The sequence below is a fragment of the Ochotona princeps genome, chromosome 7, assembly GCF_030435755.1.
Source record: "Ochotona princeps isolate mOchPri1 chromosome 7, mOchPri1.hap1, whole genome shotgun sequence".
In the NCBI taxonomy this organism is placed as follows: Eukaryota; Metazoa; Chordata; class Mammalia; order Lagomorpha; family Ochotonidae; genus Ochotona; species Ochotona princeps.
The window spans coordinates 72,961,033-72,977,356 of record NC_080838.1 but is presented as its reverse complement, the minus strand read 5'-3'; the positions used below and the strand labels follow the sequence as shown (position 1 = coordinate 72,977,356).

General features: G+C 38.3%; 1 protein-coding gene across 1 annotated transcript in view; it reads right to left on the bottom strand.

The window, feature by feature from the left end:
* Positions 1-548: 548 nt before the first annotated feature.
* CENPC (centromere protein C) overlaps positions 549-16,324 on the bottom strand; it is a 58,970-nt gene continuing 43,194 nt past the window's right edge. Inside the window, exons 13-19 of the mRNA XM_004590857.3 lie at positions 12,178-12,222; positions 10,716-10,820; positions 9,845-9,973; positions 8,398-8,493; positions 6,846-7,000; positions 2,254-2,344; positions 549-1,431 (exon numbers count right to left, since the gene is read on the bottom strand). Of these exons, the coding sequence (XP_004590914.2) occupies positions 1,361-1,431; positions 2,254-2,344; positions 6,846-7,000; positions 8,398-8,493; positions 9,845-9,973; positions 10,716-10,820; positions 12,178-12,222 (692 nt within the window). The 3' untranslated portion in view covers positions 549-1,360. The remainder of the gene's footprint in view (positions 1,432-2,253; positions 2,345-6,845; positions 7,001-8,397; positions 8,494-9,844; positions 9,974-10,715; positions 10,821-12,177; positions 12,223-16,324) is intronic.

Below are 16,324 nucleotides of genomic sequence, written 5' to 3'. Positions count from 1 at the left end.
GTCCACCAATTTCCCCCTCTAAACCACTCCATCTCTGCTCCCTTGCCTACCTACAAGTGCAGTGGCCCGGTCTGTCAAAAGCCCCAGAAGTCATTCCTTCCTGTCAAAAATGCCCTTAGCTGCTCCCACTCCAACACATCCTCAGATCCCTTCCCTGGGTAATCTGCATCCCTACCGCTTGGGTACCAGGTCATGTGTCCCAGCAAAGCATTCCCCACCTTCCCCACATATCTTACCAAAAAAAAAGCAGGTTATTATGCTACCATACTGGTATAGTGAACACAAAGCTGGCATTAATCAGGCCTTGGGTGCCCTTCAGCTATCGGTTGCTTTCTCCCAGCAGTGTAACACTTGCCTGGGTACAAGGCAATCTAGGAAGTTGCCTACAGCTGGGGTGACTCTTCTCCTACATCCCATTCTTAACTGTTTTGGATATTTGATCTGTAAATATTAAATAGACTTGAAAAAGGGGTTGGTCTAAGGACAAGTAACCAGGTATCATAAATTCCCTCAAAGTTAATAACCACATCTATATTGAAAAAATTGAATTAGACTCATTAGATAAGGTTTATTTATTAAAGCATCTTATATTAACATTGAAAGGGAAAAAGGAACCCATACATAAAACAGAAAACATCAACAGAGACAGCACAGAAAAGTATGTACATGTTACAAGTTACATGAGTGTCACATGATGACAAAAACAAGTGGCAAGAACACCATGTGAGAAAGGAGGAAGGGCTAGAAGTGTTGTACAGCTGCAAGCCAAGTTATGCCAAAGACCACCAAGAAACCATCCTAAGTTCGGGAGAAGGGAGCAAGGATCCTCCCTCAGAGGTTTCACAAACATCACAGGCCTGATTACACCTTGACTTCAGACTTCTGCCCTTAAAAACTATGGCAATAATTCTGCTGTCTGAAGTTTGTAGTTGTTTTGGTACAGCAGCCCTAGGAAACTAATAGAGCTCTAATATTAGATCATCTAACGATTAATGACTTACACTACTTACAAAAGATTTTCTTAAGTGGATATACCTGTTGAAGTTAGCAGTCACTTGCAAAGAAACAATATATATTTCACTGTGGGAGAATTTATTTCAGTATTCTTTTCATCTTACTAAAATAATACAAAATAAGGCATCACTACAGGCTATGTGTGTTTTTAAGGAAAAAAATAAGATACATGTGGAAACTTAAAAATGTTTATCTAATACAAATTTACACAAAACTGAATAAAATTTTATTTTAAAACATTACAAGTAATACAAAAGTAAATGTCCCAACTATACAAACATTTGTTGCATGTATATACATAGCCATATACATATATACATACAGGCATTTAAACTGGTTCCATTTTTCATCTTTTTATCTGAGTAAAAAGAAGAACACTTTCCTCATTCAGGAGATTTTTGATGTTATAATAATTACCTGAAAGTAAAGTAATTAATAGAATTATTTTCGTAAGAAGCATTGCCTTTGAATCAAGTATTTGGTCATCACTTGGCAGTGAAAGCATATAACACAAAACAAAAACAATCCACCTAACCAAAAGGAATGCACATTTCATCTCATGAACTCAAAAATCCAAGACTTTACTATCACGTATGGTACAAAAAAGGTTTGAAAGAATGTAAATTTCACATCCATCTGGTAACAAATACAGGTATATTATTCAATGGTATAAATAGAGAAAACAGCACTTTCTGAAACTAATCTTTCTTAGATTAGTTTTACAGGAACTTCTATTTATTCCCCTAAACCAAATACATGCACATACAGTTATATAAGTTACTAATAAAGGTAGAATTTGCAGTTAATTATAATCAACTCCCCAAATTAAAAAGACATACTCTTAACAATAAATTCAACCATCCCTGCTTCCACTGACTTTATAATTGTTAATGTTGGATAAAGCACATCGTTCTTTGTTTAAAATAACCCATTAAAAACTATTTGAACACACAGCTTCTTCAGGACAAGGCGGCAAAAAATTCTGACACTTTCCTGAAATACAACGTATCAATCAACCATTTTTATATTAAGCAAAACAACTTCTGTTCAATTTTCATGTATGAAAACACTAATATGTTCCAATAAAGATAAAATGAAAAAAAAAAAAACTATTTAGCACACTACTGTTGCGTCAGTCACCTCACTTTATCATGACCGCTATGGCTTTCATTTTCATGGTGCCTATAAGCAGTTTCACAGATACAGTGTGAAATATAAAACATTTTTAATAATTCCTACCTGAAGGAACAAAGAACGAATCCCCTGTAGATAACAGATAAGGCGTTTCATGTAAAGTACACAAAAGGTCACCAAAGTTAACATAAAATACCTGTAAAGATAAAAAGTAAGTTTCGTATTAAACTGCAGTATCTATACTCTAAGTAGCCTTAAAAAAACAAACAAACAAACAAACCAAAAAAAACTTGATAGGCAACAAGACTCTGCACAATGTCCAGGCTGTGAGCTCCAGAACTTGTACTATGCGATACCACATGACAAACAGGATCCAGAGATGGGAGGATTATCCACGACATGGAATTGCATGAATCTTTAAAAAAAAAAAAGTGATTTCTTCTGCTGTAAGCAAAAGGCAAGGCAAATACTGTTAGTAACAATAATTAAATAAGATGAGAGCTCTGCGCTGTCCCTGGCACTGACACGAATCAAAGGAACATGCACTTTCTAAAAGCCAACCTCCAGGCCAGCAGCTCCATGCAGGTCTCCCTGTTTGCGGCAGAACCCCAGCACCTGTGCCGTCCTCAGATGCCTTCCCACAGCATCAGGCCCTGGACTGCAAGTAGAGCCGCCAGGACTTGAACCAGCACTCGTGTGAGAGGCTAGTATCACATGGGGTGGTTGAACACGTGCTGTCATGATGCTCAGTGCTATGTTGGAAGGGAAGCTATTGGAATATAACAATTTATGTATAAGTGGGCTTTTTTAAAGCATGAAACTACACTGTTACCTTTCTAATAAATGTATGAAATCTCAAGACAAAAGTCCTTTTAATGCCAAATTTCATTACATACACACCATAGCACATTATTTTACTTAAATTGTCATGATTTTAAAATTTTAACCAGAAAAGTAAAGAATTTTCATCAATATTTGCTTAAATGGTTACCCCAACAGCCATGGTATATGGCTATTTTTCAAAAAATATGTTTAAACTAATTTTAAGATGTTTAGTGCACTGCAGAAATATACAAGTGTTATTTGTTATTATTTATTACGTCTAATAATGGTTGAGAGAAAAGTTCAACAATTTTCCTTCCATGTCAGTGTTTTCAATTTTTGCAATTACTATCAACATTACCAAAAAAATACATAAGATCAATTTTATCTAACTTTCAAATTATTTTCCTAAGAAAAATTTTTAGAAATGATACTCATTAGTCACATTCTAAATTATTTTAATTGTTCAAATAGAAATTCTAAAATGATAATTATAGAGTCAACTGTGTCAGAATGCACATCTCTGATTACTATCCCAGGTTAAACAGTTTCACTCACTGTTCACATTTCCTTTTGTATAATAAAACATTACAATTTACTTGGTAACTGATATCAGCTCCATGATGACATGTCCTAATTTTTGTCTTCATTACTGTTTGTTTTCATCCTACATGGACCATCCACTGCTTTAAAGAGGTGTAGTTCCTGCTCGATAATACCCGGATAGGGCATTAGGAAACAGCAGACAAAGCTGCATGCGCAGATGACACGAGCATCCCACATGGGCGTTGGTTCCAACTCCGGCCGCTCCACTTCCAGCCCAATGACCTAAGAGGTCTGGGAAAGCAGCAGATGGCTCAGGTGCTTGCACACCTGCCACCCACGGGGAGACCCAGAAGCAGCTCCTGGCTGCAGTAAGATCCAGCTGCTGCCACCAGCTAGGGAGGGAACCAACAGATAAAGGATCTCTCTCTGACCTTCAGACAATAAACAACAGCTTAAAATAAGCAAATAAAGAAACAAACAACTGAAAAAACAGTGTGTGGAGCTCCTCACAAACAGGCCACTGAGCCATGCAAGCTGTGAACCCAGGAGATGGAAGATCTTTCTCCGTGTTAACCTTCCTCTTTCTCTATCACTGTCTTTACATCTTTAGGGAGGCATTTTAAAGAAGACTGAACTAATGAATAATTTAAGAAATTATTTTAAAACAGGGTTTAAGCTATAAATACCATAAATTAAACTTGGGCCATCGTATGTATCCTTTTAAAAAAGAATTTTTTTTTTTTTGGTGGGGGAGTCATTTATAGAGAGGAAAGGACAGCGGAAGATCTTCATCCACTGGGTCACACCCCACAGCCGCAGCAGTCAAAGCTGAGCCAATCAGAAGTCATGAGTCTTTTCCAGGTCTCCCATGTGTTGCAGGGTGACAAGGCTTTGGGCTGTCCTTGACTGCTTTCCCAGGCCACAAAGCAGGGAGCTGGATGGGAAGTGGAGCTGCCGGGATTAGAACCGGCACCCAAATGGGATCCTTACACATGTAAGGCGAGGACTTTAGCCACTAGGCTGCCGCGCCGGGCCCCATATATACCTTTGCTTTTCCTTGGGTCAATCTGCACATCTTTATTAGTATAAACTCATGGATCTTCACGATTCATCTTGCTTTTGAGCTTAGTTTTGCAATTTACTTATTTCTTTAAACATTTATACATTTTTATTGGAAAGTCAAATACACAGAGAGGAAGATCTTCCATCTGGTGATTCACTCCCCAAGTGACCACAAAGACTGGAACTGCACCAATCCGAAGCCAGGAACCAAGAGCCTCTTCCAGGTCTCCCATGTAGGCGCAGGGACCCAAGGCTTTGGACCATCTTTGACTGCTTTCCCAGGCCACAAGCAGGGAGCTGGACAGGAAGTGGGGCTGCTAGGATTAGAACTGGCATCCAAATGGGATCCCAGCACGCAAGGAAAGGACCCCAGCTGCTAAGTTATCACGCTGGACCCTAATTTTGCAATTTAAAAGAATTAAAAATTTGAAAACCTTTTCATTTGCAAGGGCAGCGAGGCAGAGATTTCCCACCTTCGAGTTCACTTCCTAAATGCCCCTAAGGGCTGTAGTTGAGCCAAGATGAAACACAATCATCTCAATCTAGGTCGCCCCTGTGAGTGGTAAGAGCCAATCACCTGGTCAGTGTGCTGCCCCCAAGGCACACACTCACAGGAAGCTGGACCTGGGAACAGAACCAGAGCTGGAACCCAAGCACAGCAAAATGCCACATACTGAAAATATTCTCAGTTTAATGTTTCTTTCTTTTTTTTACAGATTCATTTTATTTTTATTTGAAAAGCAGAATTACAGAAGGAAGGAGACAGTGAGATCTTACATCTGCTGGTTCACTCTCCAAACGGCCGGTGAAAGAGCCAGAGCTGAACAGATCTAAAGCCAGGAGCCAGGCGCCTGTCAGGGTCAATCATGCGGCTGTGGGGGCCTAAGCACGCGGGCTGCTCTTCCTGGCCTTTAGCAAGGCGCTGCACCAAGTGGAGAAGCTGGGACACGAACCAGCAACCATATGTGATGTCGGCACCACAAGCACAGGATTGGGCTCCCGTGGCACCAGCCCCAAATTTAATGTTTTTAAATAACTGATATGTTACATCCAATGCTTTCAAAATCCCCAATTTTCAAATTTAGAATAAAAAATGTATTCACATGTATAAAACAGAGCAATGTTGCAAATATTTCTTCAACAGGCAGTGAGGAGACTGAGCCCCTTGAATCTCCTGACTTCAGCCTGTAACATATTGCTGCACATTACTTAGTACTTAACGAAGCACTGAGCCTCGTCCTGAGTCTACTGCTAACGTGTTTTGTGGGTTTTTCCCCCAATTTGAACGGTATAGAGAATGAGAAACAGAGTACTCCTCCAGCTACTGATTTAATTCCCAAACAACCTCTATGGCTAGGGCTAACTCAGGCTAAAGTGGAGGCCAGGAATTCTGTTCAGCTCTCCTAAGCAGATGACAGGCACTGAAATATCTGGGCCGTTACTCTGGATCCCAGGTGGCATCAGCAGAGCTAAGCTGGTGTGACTCTAGACAATCTGATACACAAGGTTCAGTCACAGTTGATGGGTTAACCTCGACATCCAGTGCTCTCCCCTAAGTAACTTCTGAAGTCTATTGACCTTTCCACTTCTTTTTTTTTTTTTTTAAGATTTATTTATTTTTATTGGAAAGTCAGCTATACAGAGAGGAGGAGAAACAGAGAGGAAGATTTTGTGTCTGCTGTATTTACTCCCCAAATGGCTACAACAGCCAGAGCTGAGCTGATCTGAAGCCATGAGCTTGGAGCCTCTTCCAGGTCTCCCATGCAGGTGCAGGGTCCCAAGGCTTTGGGTCATCCTCTACTGCTTTCCCAGGACACAAGCAGCGGACTGGATGGGAAATGGGACACCAGGATAAGAACCGGTGCCCGTAAGAGATCCTTGCGCGTTCATGGTTTAGTTTAGCCACCAGATTACTGTGCCAGGCCCAACCTTTCCATTTCTTAAATGCAGCATCAGAGAAATGTGAAATTAGACTAACTGTCCATAAATTCTGTTTAGAATTCTAGTGATTTGTTTAAAAGCTTACATTCTACGGCTGAGTAGACCGTTCCTTAAGCTTTCGCACCTTAAGGCTACAGTTCCACTTATAGAACAGATCGTTTAATGACCATCAGCTGACTAACTCCAGATTTAACAATTTAAAAAAAAAAATTCTCTGTGAAGTAAATTTCACTTCTGAGAAAATGGAATTTTAATGATTGATCAAATTCAAAAAAACCAGAATTGCACCTACAGCAAAACATAAATAAATGGAGAAACAGACTTACCAATATATCTGGGCCAACATGCTGCTTTCCTTTTTCTTCATGTGGTCCTAGTATCAATTTTCCAGTAGAAAAATAAGGTGTATCCAACGTTTTATAAACTTTCAACTCACCATGCTTTACAAAAAATTGGTAGGTATCTCGTGGCCTAACAAGATCTATGAGGAAAGCAGTAATACTAATATTAAGCAACAGCCATGCTACTGCTCAGCGATAATGAACGTATTTCCAGACGCAAGCCTGCCTAACAGACAAGAGATTAGGATCACGGACTTGGGAGCTACACTGTCAAGGCCAAAGTCACCTCTTACAACCAGTTCTGTGTCCTCAGGCAAGTTATATAAGTTTCCTCCCTACATCTCACTCTTCATCTTAATTTCCTTTTCTATAAAATGAAATAATAGTATCTTATCTGCATTTTTAGGTTGTGAATAGTAAAGAGCTAATGTATACAACCTAAAACACTGCCTTGGCAATATCAAATAAATAATAAAATTTATCCGTACAAAAAGGGTGTGAGTTCCAAATACTATTTACTGAAATTATGTTACTATCTCATTTTCAAAGAATTTCCTTTTACTAATAAATCTTTCCAGATCTACAAACACATCCATTTATCATCAGTAGTTGGCTCTATTCCCCTGGATATTTGGGAATCTTAGTGATGCCAAGAACTACAGAATATATACTTGTAGATTTATGAAAAAGGAAAAAGTGAACTCTTAAAAAATACAACTTTTCTGAAGTGATAAATTACAGCAATGGTTTTACACTAAAAAGAATCTCTGTACGTCCACATCTGTTGCCAAGTAAACAATCTGAATATAGAACTTTGCTAAGATGTTTAGATGTCAGACAAAACCTATTTCACAGCCAAAATTTTAAGTAGGAAAAACATGACTGACTACTTGGTTTGACCTGTTTGATGTGATGTAGAACAGTGTTTCCTGTATGTAAATACTGCATACTTGGTAAATAGCTGAACACTTTCTAGACTTCCACTCCACTTATAACTCATCCCTTTGGACCTCCCAGGGCCTCTCAGTCTCAGTGCTTGGAGTCCATCTAATGGGGCAGGAGGCCTCAAGGACCTGGTGCCAGTATTAAAGGTTAAATCTGGCATTTGTATGGCTGACTGATTCCCTGTCATTCATCCTTAGAAAGTTTTACATCCCAGGCACTGTTATCAGCATCCACAGGCCCAGAAGGGCATCAGTGAGCACCCAAAATCCACGCCTAGCCCATGAATACGAGTATCTAATGTCTGACTTTTAACTTGCTATAATTCCCCATCCACAAGGAGTCAAAGAGGGTCTAGACAACACTCCTGGAACCAACATTTATGCTGGTAGGAATTTTACTTCAGAAGATAAATGCAGTTTTATATGCCTCCTGGAGGTGGTGTGCTATTGATATGCCCTTGGTTCGTCGCCCATAGGCTATTTACTAGAATCAGACCTTTTTCTAGACTGCAGGGTTGAAAGTGCTAGACAGTATCGAAAGGGCAAGTGGTCAGGCCCATAACCAAGCCATTACTCAGCATCCCTTATCTTACCCATGAGAATAATTTCCCTTGTTTCTGGATCCTTTACGCTGGTTGGCTCACAAGGATTTCCAAGAGGAATATGTAGATTTACCATTAATCTGTTCTCTGCAAAACAAATAGAATCAAAACATAAAACTACTCAAAATTCTTTTCAATTATCAAAATCCAGTACAAAATATAGCTACAGATAAGGTGTAAAAGAACACTGACCTAGCACATGGCAGGCTGAATGAAGCTGCCACCTGAGGTACCTACAGCCCATACTGGAGTACCTGATTCTAGTGTTGGTTCCTCCACTCCTAGCACAGCTTCCTGCTAATATGCCTGGGCCAAGTACTTAGGTCTCTGCTATCCACAGAGGAGACCCAGATGGGGTTCCTGGTTCTTGGAGACCTGGCCCAGACCTGGCTCTTGTAGGATTTTCGGGTGTGAACCAGGAAATGGTAAATTAATTTCTCTATTTCTTTCAAATAATAATATTTTTAAAAAGTGAAAAAAGAAAACAAATAAAGCTGACCTGGGATAGAATAATCTCTTCTTTATGACTGCTTCAGCAAATACACATTCTAATTCAAAACCCAACTAACACTTAAAGCTTCCTATTTTTTAAGCCTATTATAACATGTCAACTCATATATAATCAAATCAAATGATTCTGTGTATATTCTCTTTCATTTCTTCAAAACAGTTTCTTGTGATTAAATTATTCAATGACTCATAGATCATACAGTAGCATCATTTTCTTCAAGAAGGTTCTTGAGTTTCTTTTTCATTTCTTCAGCGACACATTAATCATTCAGTAGCATGTTATTTAATTTCATGGTGTTGTTAATTTCTTTTTTCTTCCTGTTGTTGATTTTGTTTTGTGGCTTTTCATTTAAGGGGATGTATAATAGCTGTGTAATGGAGACTATCATATCTAGTAACATGTTATTTAACATAATGGCACTTAAATTTCTATTTATTTTCCTATTGTTGATTTTGTATTACTGATTTTTTAAAGAAATTTGTGGAAATATCTACTAAGAAGTAAAATTTACAGTATCACATCTAAAGTCCTTAGAAGTAAATTCTAAATTCTACAAAGAGTTTCTCCCCAAAACACTATGCTACTGGAAAATAAAATCTAGGGCAAGCATTGGGCACAGTGGTTAAAACACTGGTTTAAGAACCCATACCGCACACCAGAATGCATGGGCGTAACAACCAGCTCTGACTCCTAATCCACCTGCCTGACAATGCAGACACTGGGGTACACAGCTCTCTGTCACCCACGTGGGAAACGTGAGCTGAATTTCAGACTCCTGGTTTCACCTCGGCCTGGCTCCAGCTTCTGCAGGCTTTCTGGGAATAAGCAGTCAATGGCAATGTTCTTTCTCTCTGATAATAAATAAATAAAACTTAAAAAAAAAAAAGCAAAGCAATCTAAGAGTTACTTTCAGGAATAAGTTCATACTTCTTTCAGCACTATCAAGACAGATTCTTTTTCCATTAGCCATTTGGTTGACTTTTTCCACGTTTGCTCTTGTCTTTCGTTTAGGTAATACAGCATCAGGGGATAGCACTCCACCAATCACAAATCCTCCTGAAATTTAACAACGACACAGGTAAAAGAACAGGCTCAGGAATGTAAAAAAGCTCTAAACAAAACTTTTAAAAGAGAAGTAGCATACTTCCTTTCAAAGTACCAGAGAAAACATTACTAGTAGTTAATTCTATAGCTAATAGTTCAAATAACATAAAACACGAACCAATTTCAGTTACTCCTCTACCACCCTAAATCCAGAAGCATTAATCATGCATGGTTGAATTGCCTCTGGTGTTACTGGAAACTAACAGTCACATCATCACTAGAAATTTAAAAAAGCTAACAATGAACTATTTCTTGCAATCTACACGAGTTTAGATTTACATAAAACAGAGGGAAGAAATAACTTTAAGAATACACAATATTTTTTTTACTTACCTCTACAATTTTGTAGAAAAATGAGAAAACAGATAATTGGAAGAACTTTACCAGTTGTAATTTTCTCATGTTCCGATCTAACACTTTATGCAATGATAAAGTTTGTCACAAAATGTGAAAAAAAGTAAAATAAAAATAAAAAATCTAAAAAGTCAAACACTTATCAAAAAAATCTTCATCTCCAGTAATCATAAATTCAGATTTGAACCCAATTCTTACCAGATTATGGGTAGATGATACGCATGTTATGTGTTACGCATGTAATGTGAAGGACAGGACTGATACATAGCAAACACAAATAAATTACAGCAAACTTCACTGTTGTTTATTAATAGGCTTTATAGCATAAATTATATTTTACCTGACGGTGTTCCTTGATAATCTATTCGTTCACCTCGCCAATATTCCAAAGGTTTCAAACGTACTCTCTTGGTCCTGCGAACATTTGGCGTGTTTGAAGGCAATACTGTAAAAAAAGAATATAAATGCTTGTAGACAAAACTCTAGAAAAACAATTTTAAGATACAATTGTGGTACTAAAAAAAGAAATGCCAATGAAAAATCAGGTTAACATACTGGCAGAGATTTCAAAATTTCACAATACCCATGGTTGACAATGATAAAAATACATTCATCTCGGGACAATGTAAAATTCTTACTCCAAATTGAGTACAGTACGTATCAAATTCCTATGGCCTTGTTTATTTTTATTTGCTAAGCTAATTCTGAAAGAGGTGCAATTAAAATCTCCCATTGTAACTGTACAATGTAAGTGAAAATCACCTCGCTTTCCTTTTTATTTTTAGTTGTTAGGTTGTATTTACTAGTAGATGTCCTTCCTTATCCTGCTCAGTATTCTTTTTAAAAAAAGATTCAGTTCTGTGGTATTCCTAAACTATGTCTTTAACCCTCATGGTTTTCATTTGTATTTCTGTTGTTTAGAGGAATACTGAACACCAGTTAAATTCATCTCTCAGCAGTGACTGTCTTTTCCTTAAGCCTATCTGTTGACTTTAACTGATCATGCTTTCTATCACCACAGTCTTTTATGCAATAATTCAGTCTCTGAAAGTGCTCATATTTCTTTTTTGTTAAAGGGTTCCTGTCTCACTAGAAGTAGGTGTTGTTGCACCATGCTGGATTTTCTTCTCTGGATACTTATGGCCATGTTCAGGCACATTTCACTCTTTTGACTCACACCTGACACCACTCACCATTCATTCCGAAACTAGCAGTAAGCACTGAGGTATGGCAGGCTCTCTCACAGGCTGAGGCAATGAGAGAAAGCTTCATTCCTACTGGTTCTCTTCAAAGGCAAGTACAATATACAGTAGTACTCAACCTCCAGTGCAGGGAAAATACACAAAGGCTAGCAAACATCACAAGGATGGGAGGTCCCATGACTCCTGACTGGCAATTCTCTTTTCAGGAGCCAGGAGTTCTCGATGCTCACATGAATCTCTTCGCAGATTCCATAGCTCCCATCTTCCCTTCCTTATCGTGCTAGCTGCCACAACATTTAGGAAGGAAATGGATCAAAGTGGAAGAACCTGACAGGAACACCAGTTACCTAGCAGTTACACTTTCCTGAACACAATTCTAGCTTCTTAGAACATACAGGATTACGTCCCTGCTATGAAATTATTATTGGAATTGTAACGATTTATTATGAAATTCATGAAAAATTAATAGAAATTTTGGCTTATTTACTAATTAAAACAAGCAGGACTTTTTTCCTTGAAGAAAAGTGTTATGTTTGGAAACAGAATTTTAATACTAGCATTTTAATCTGTGGAAATAGTAAAAGAGAAAAATAATCCTACCTAATTTGTGATGTATTTTCTTCTCCGACGTCCTTCGTTCATCATCTGCAAAAAGATACCATGAGCAACATCTGCTAAACCCAGGCTCACTTAAAGTGTTACTTAATAAACTTTATATAAATATTTTAAATAAAATTTATGTGACCATAACTTAACCATTCCTTTAGTTTTTCATTTCTGAGGAATAAAAACTAAAGAAAAACAGTGTATCATTTAACTATAGCTTGCTACAAGGAATGTATCTTAAAAAGCCTAACAGGGCCAACGCCATGGCATAGCAAGCTTAGCTTCCGCCTGCTGCATCAACATCACAGACATTTCATACAGATGCCATCGAGTCCTGGTTAACTATTTCAGATCTAGATCCCTGATTATGGCTTAGAAACGCAGTTGGGTATGGCTCAAGTCCTTGGGCACCTGCATCCATGTGAAGAAGCTCTTGGCTCCTGGCTTCAGATCTGCTCAGCTCCAACTATTGTGGACATTTGGGGAGTGAATCAGCAGGTGAAAGATCTCTGTCTCTCTTCTCTGAAACTCTGGATTTCAAATAAAAATCAAATCTTTCAAAAAGCATAACTACTTAAACAATAACAAAAAAGCAGGTTATCCATTGCTTTTCAACAAGTGAAATATGTGATAAAAATGTGGAACAGGAAAATGAATAAGCAATGTGCTAAGAGTGTAATTTATGATCTTTTTCTTTAAAGCTTTAAAATTGTGTAAGTGTAATGAATTTGGCCACTGAGAGCTGTTCTCAACTTTAAGCCTGAACTTAATGATATATTTGACTAATAGAACACGGCAGAAATGACTTTCTGAGAGTTTGAAGGCTAAGCTTTATTTATGTAGGTTACATCAGGGATTTCACCTAGGGTAAGACGTTAGTGATATATGAAGCCTGACAACTCTGAGACTTCCATGCTGGGAGGAAACCCAAGAACAGCGTGTGGATGAAAAGAGATGCTTGGCTAGGCCTCAACATTCCACCTGCACTAGCTGGGTGCCAAGTAGAGAAATCATGAAGTCACCTTGGATTTTCATATGACTTCAGTCCATTCAGTAGCTTGAACATAACTACAAATTCAAGAGTGACAATTAAAATCTGCATAGCTAAATCAACCCACAAAGCCTTGAAACATAAAAAAACATAATAAGTAAAATTCAATCATTATGTTGTTAAAGAGTTATTAAATTATTAAGAATGACTAAATTAAATATAAACTTTCTGGTTTGGAAGAAACTCCAGGGATCAAAAATTTAATGTCCTTGTCTAGGCACATTCATGAAGATCAGATTAGATTAGTGTGTTTGCTTTAGCTACTAAAATTTAAATGATACAAAGACTGGCATAGACCTTGTACAATGATGACACACAAATCTGTTCTATGTTTTTAGAAGAAGGCAGACATTTGTCTTAAGTTCAAAGTCAATAAAGAATGGGCCATTCAAATGCAGCCTTGATACTATCTATATTACATATGGGATTCTTGAGAGTGCTAAGACAGGAGCATAAATGACTGAGTCACTTTAGTCTTAAGACTACTCTAGACTGCTCTTGCCGATGCAAAGGTAAACACGTATACCAATAATGCTGATAAGCTATCATGAGTTCTGTGTTGTCTTTCTCTTCCAATATTGATACTAGTAATTTATAAGGAATCTGTAGACTGAATGTATTTAAATGACTTCTATTATACTTTAGTTTTTCTTAGTTTGATGCAAAAAAAAAACCACCACCAATACACTGCAAGTATTCCTATGTGCTTCAGAAGACTGAAGTCAATAAAATAAAACCTAGCACCAAGAACTGAAGTGCAAAATAATTCTGAGAAATGAATGTAAAGAAAACAGTAGATATTTTGCAGCACTATTTCAATTATCCTTAGCAAATGAACACACACATAGAAGAACTTTAGAAGAAGGTAAATCTGTGATTGCCTGAAGGTGACTGTTGAAGAGTATGGGGTTTCTTTCCTAGGGTGAAGAAAAAGTTCTAAAAGTAACTATGACGTTGATTACACACCACTGAACTGTTTACACTGTAAATGGGTTAGTTGTATGAATATGGTACAGAGCCTATTTCAATAATGCTGTTAGCAAACAAAAAATCAATTTTCTGTGCAATCCTGCTAACACTAGAAGTCTTGTCTTTGCTGAAATTTTTACATCAGTGGGGCTTAGAGGCGGCAGGTAAAGTCACAGAAGCTAACAAGTAAATATATTCAGGATAAAAGGAACCAGCTTTTTTTTCCCCCTTCTGATTTGTTTTGAAGACAGTGTTACAGAGACAGTATGACACACACAGAGATCTTAGATCTGCTAGTTTACTCTCTAAATGGCCACAGTGGCAGAGCTGGCTCAGTCCGAGAACAGGAGCTTCATTCTGGTCTCCAACACAGGTGCCTGGGGCACAAGTAGGAGCCTGCATGGTGGTGCAGCAGATTAGGTTGCTGTCTTACAGTGTGGGCATCCCGTGTGGACACCAGCTCGAGTACCAGCTACTCTGCTTTTGCTCCCACTGTCTGTTACCATAACTGGGAAAACAGCAGATGGCCCAGATCCTTAGGCCCTCACACCCACATGGGAGACACAGAAAAAAAATCCAGGCTCCCTGCTTCGGCCTGGCATTGTCCTGAACATTGCAGCCAGTAAAGAGTGAACCAGAAGATAGAAGAGGTCTTTCTATTCAGCCTTTCAAATAAATACTAATAAACAACAAATCTGACTGAAATCCTACTGCTCTCCACCTCCTACCACTAACACCATCTTTCAATAGAATTATTTCCATATCTCACCAACTATTCTGGCTTCCACGTTTTCCCTACCCTCTCACCCTATCACTCCACTCTCAACAGAAGAGCTGCAATGATTTTACTAATAAAAGGAAGCTCAGATCTCTGCCATGCTCCAAGCTGCCTGTGGCTCCCCATGTCACTCAGTAAAAGACGACCTTACAAGAGCCTTTAGCAGCCTAGGTGATCCGTCACTGTTACCTTGGTGACATCATCTTCTACGTTCTCATCCTCTCCTCTAGCTTGGTGGTGCTTTAGTGTTTCTCCATCGGGACAGACTCTTGATCACATTAAATGTCAATTCTTTAATCCCCCTCTGAGGGGCCACCATAACCAAGACAGCTGTATGGTTTTGCTGTCTTACTCCTTCCTTTTTTTGCTAAAATAACCACTATTCAGTGAGATCTTCTCTGTCTTTACCTAAAAACGTTAACTTTGATTTTCCATCCTAAACACCTATTTCATTTTTCAATTTTCAACACAAAACAAATGATAAACAAAGGTCAGATAGTTGATAATAATGCAGCTTGTACCTTACTGATCAGGCTTCCCATCTGGCTTTTCAGATAGACAGAGAGAGACATAGATACAGATATAAAAAGTCTGAAACAGCCAAGGGAAATGGCCAATTAGCCTATAATCGTTCAGCCTGTACTTACTGGTCAGGCTCCCTATTTGCTTCTCCTAGACTTTACTAGGTAGGATGTAGAGTTAAACTCCTTCTCACTCACTGGGTTGTTGGGGATTTCCCTGCTTACCTGCCTAAAACTTTTCTATTGTTCAATTGTTAAAATGCAAAGTTCTATAAAACCATGCTTAATCACTATATACTACAAAGTTTAATTGTGGCTTAATTGTCTCCCCAAAAAACTTTATCAATTTATGTCTGTCAATGTTAAACAGGATGTAACTGCATAGAAACTTTGATATTAAGTTTGTACTTAGCTGTTATATATATGATGGATGTTAATGTTAAAAAAAATCTTTAAAAATTTTCTTTATTTTTATTGGAAAGGCAAATTTACAGAGAGAAGGAGAGACAAAGAAAAAGATCTTCACTCTCTGGTTCACTCCCCAAGTAGCTGCAACGGCTGGAGCTGAGCCAATCTGAAGCCAGGAGCTTCTTCTGGATGTCGGGTCCCAAGGCTTTAGGAAATCCTCTACTGGTTTTCTCAGGTCACAAGCAGGGAGTTGAATGGGAAGTGGAGTAGCCAAGACACAAACAAGCACGTATATGGGATCCCTGCACTTTAGAGGGAGGATCAGCCAACCCAGCCACTGTGATGGGTCCTGTTCTTATTTATAGTTTGCCAGTCTTACCCCTCCAGAAAGTACGCTCTCAGAAGGCAAGAATT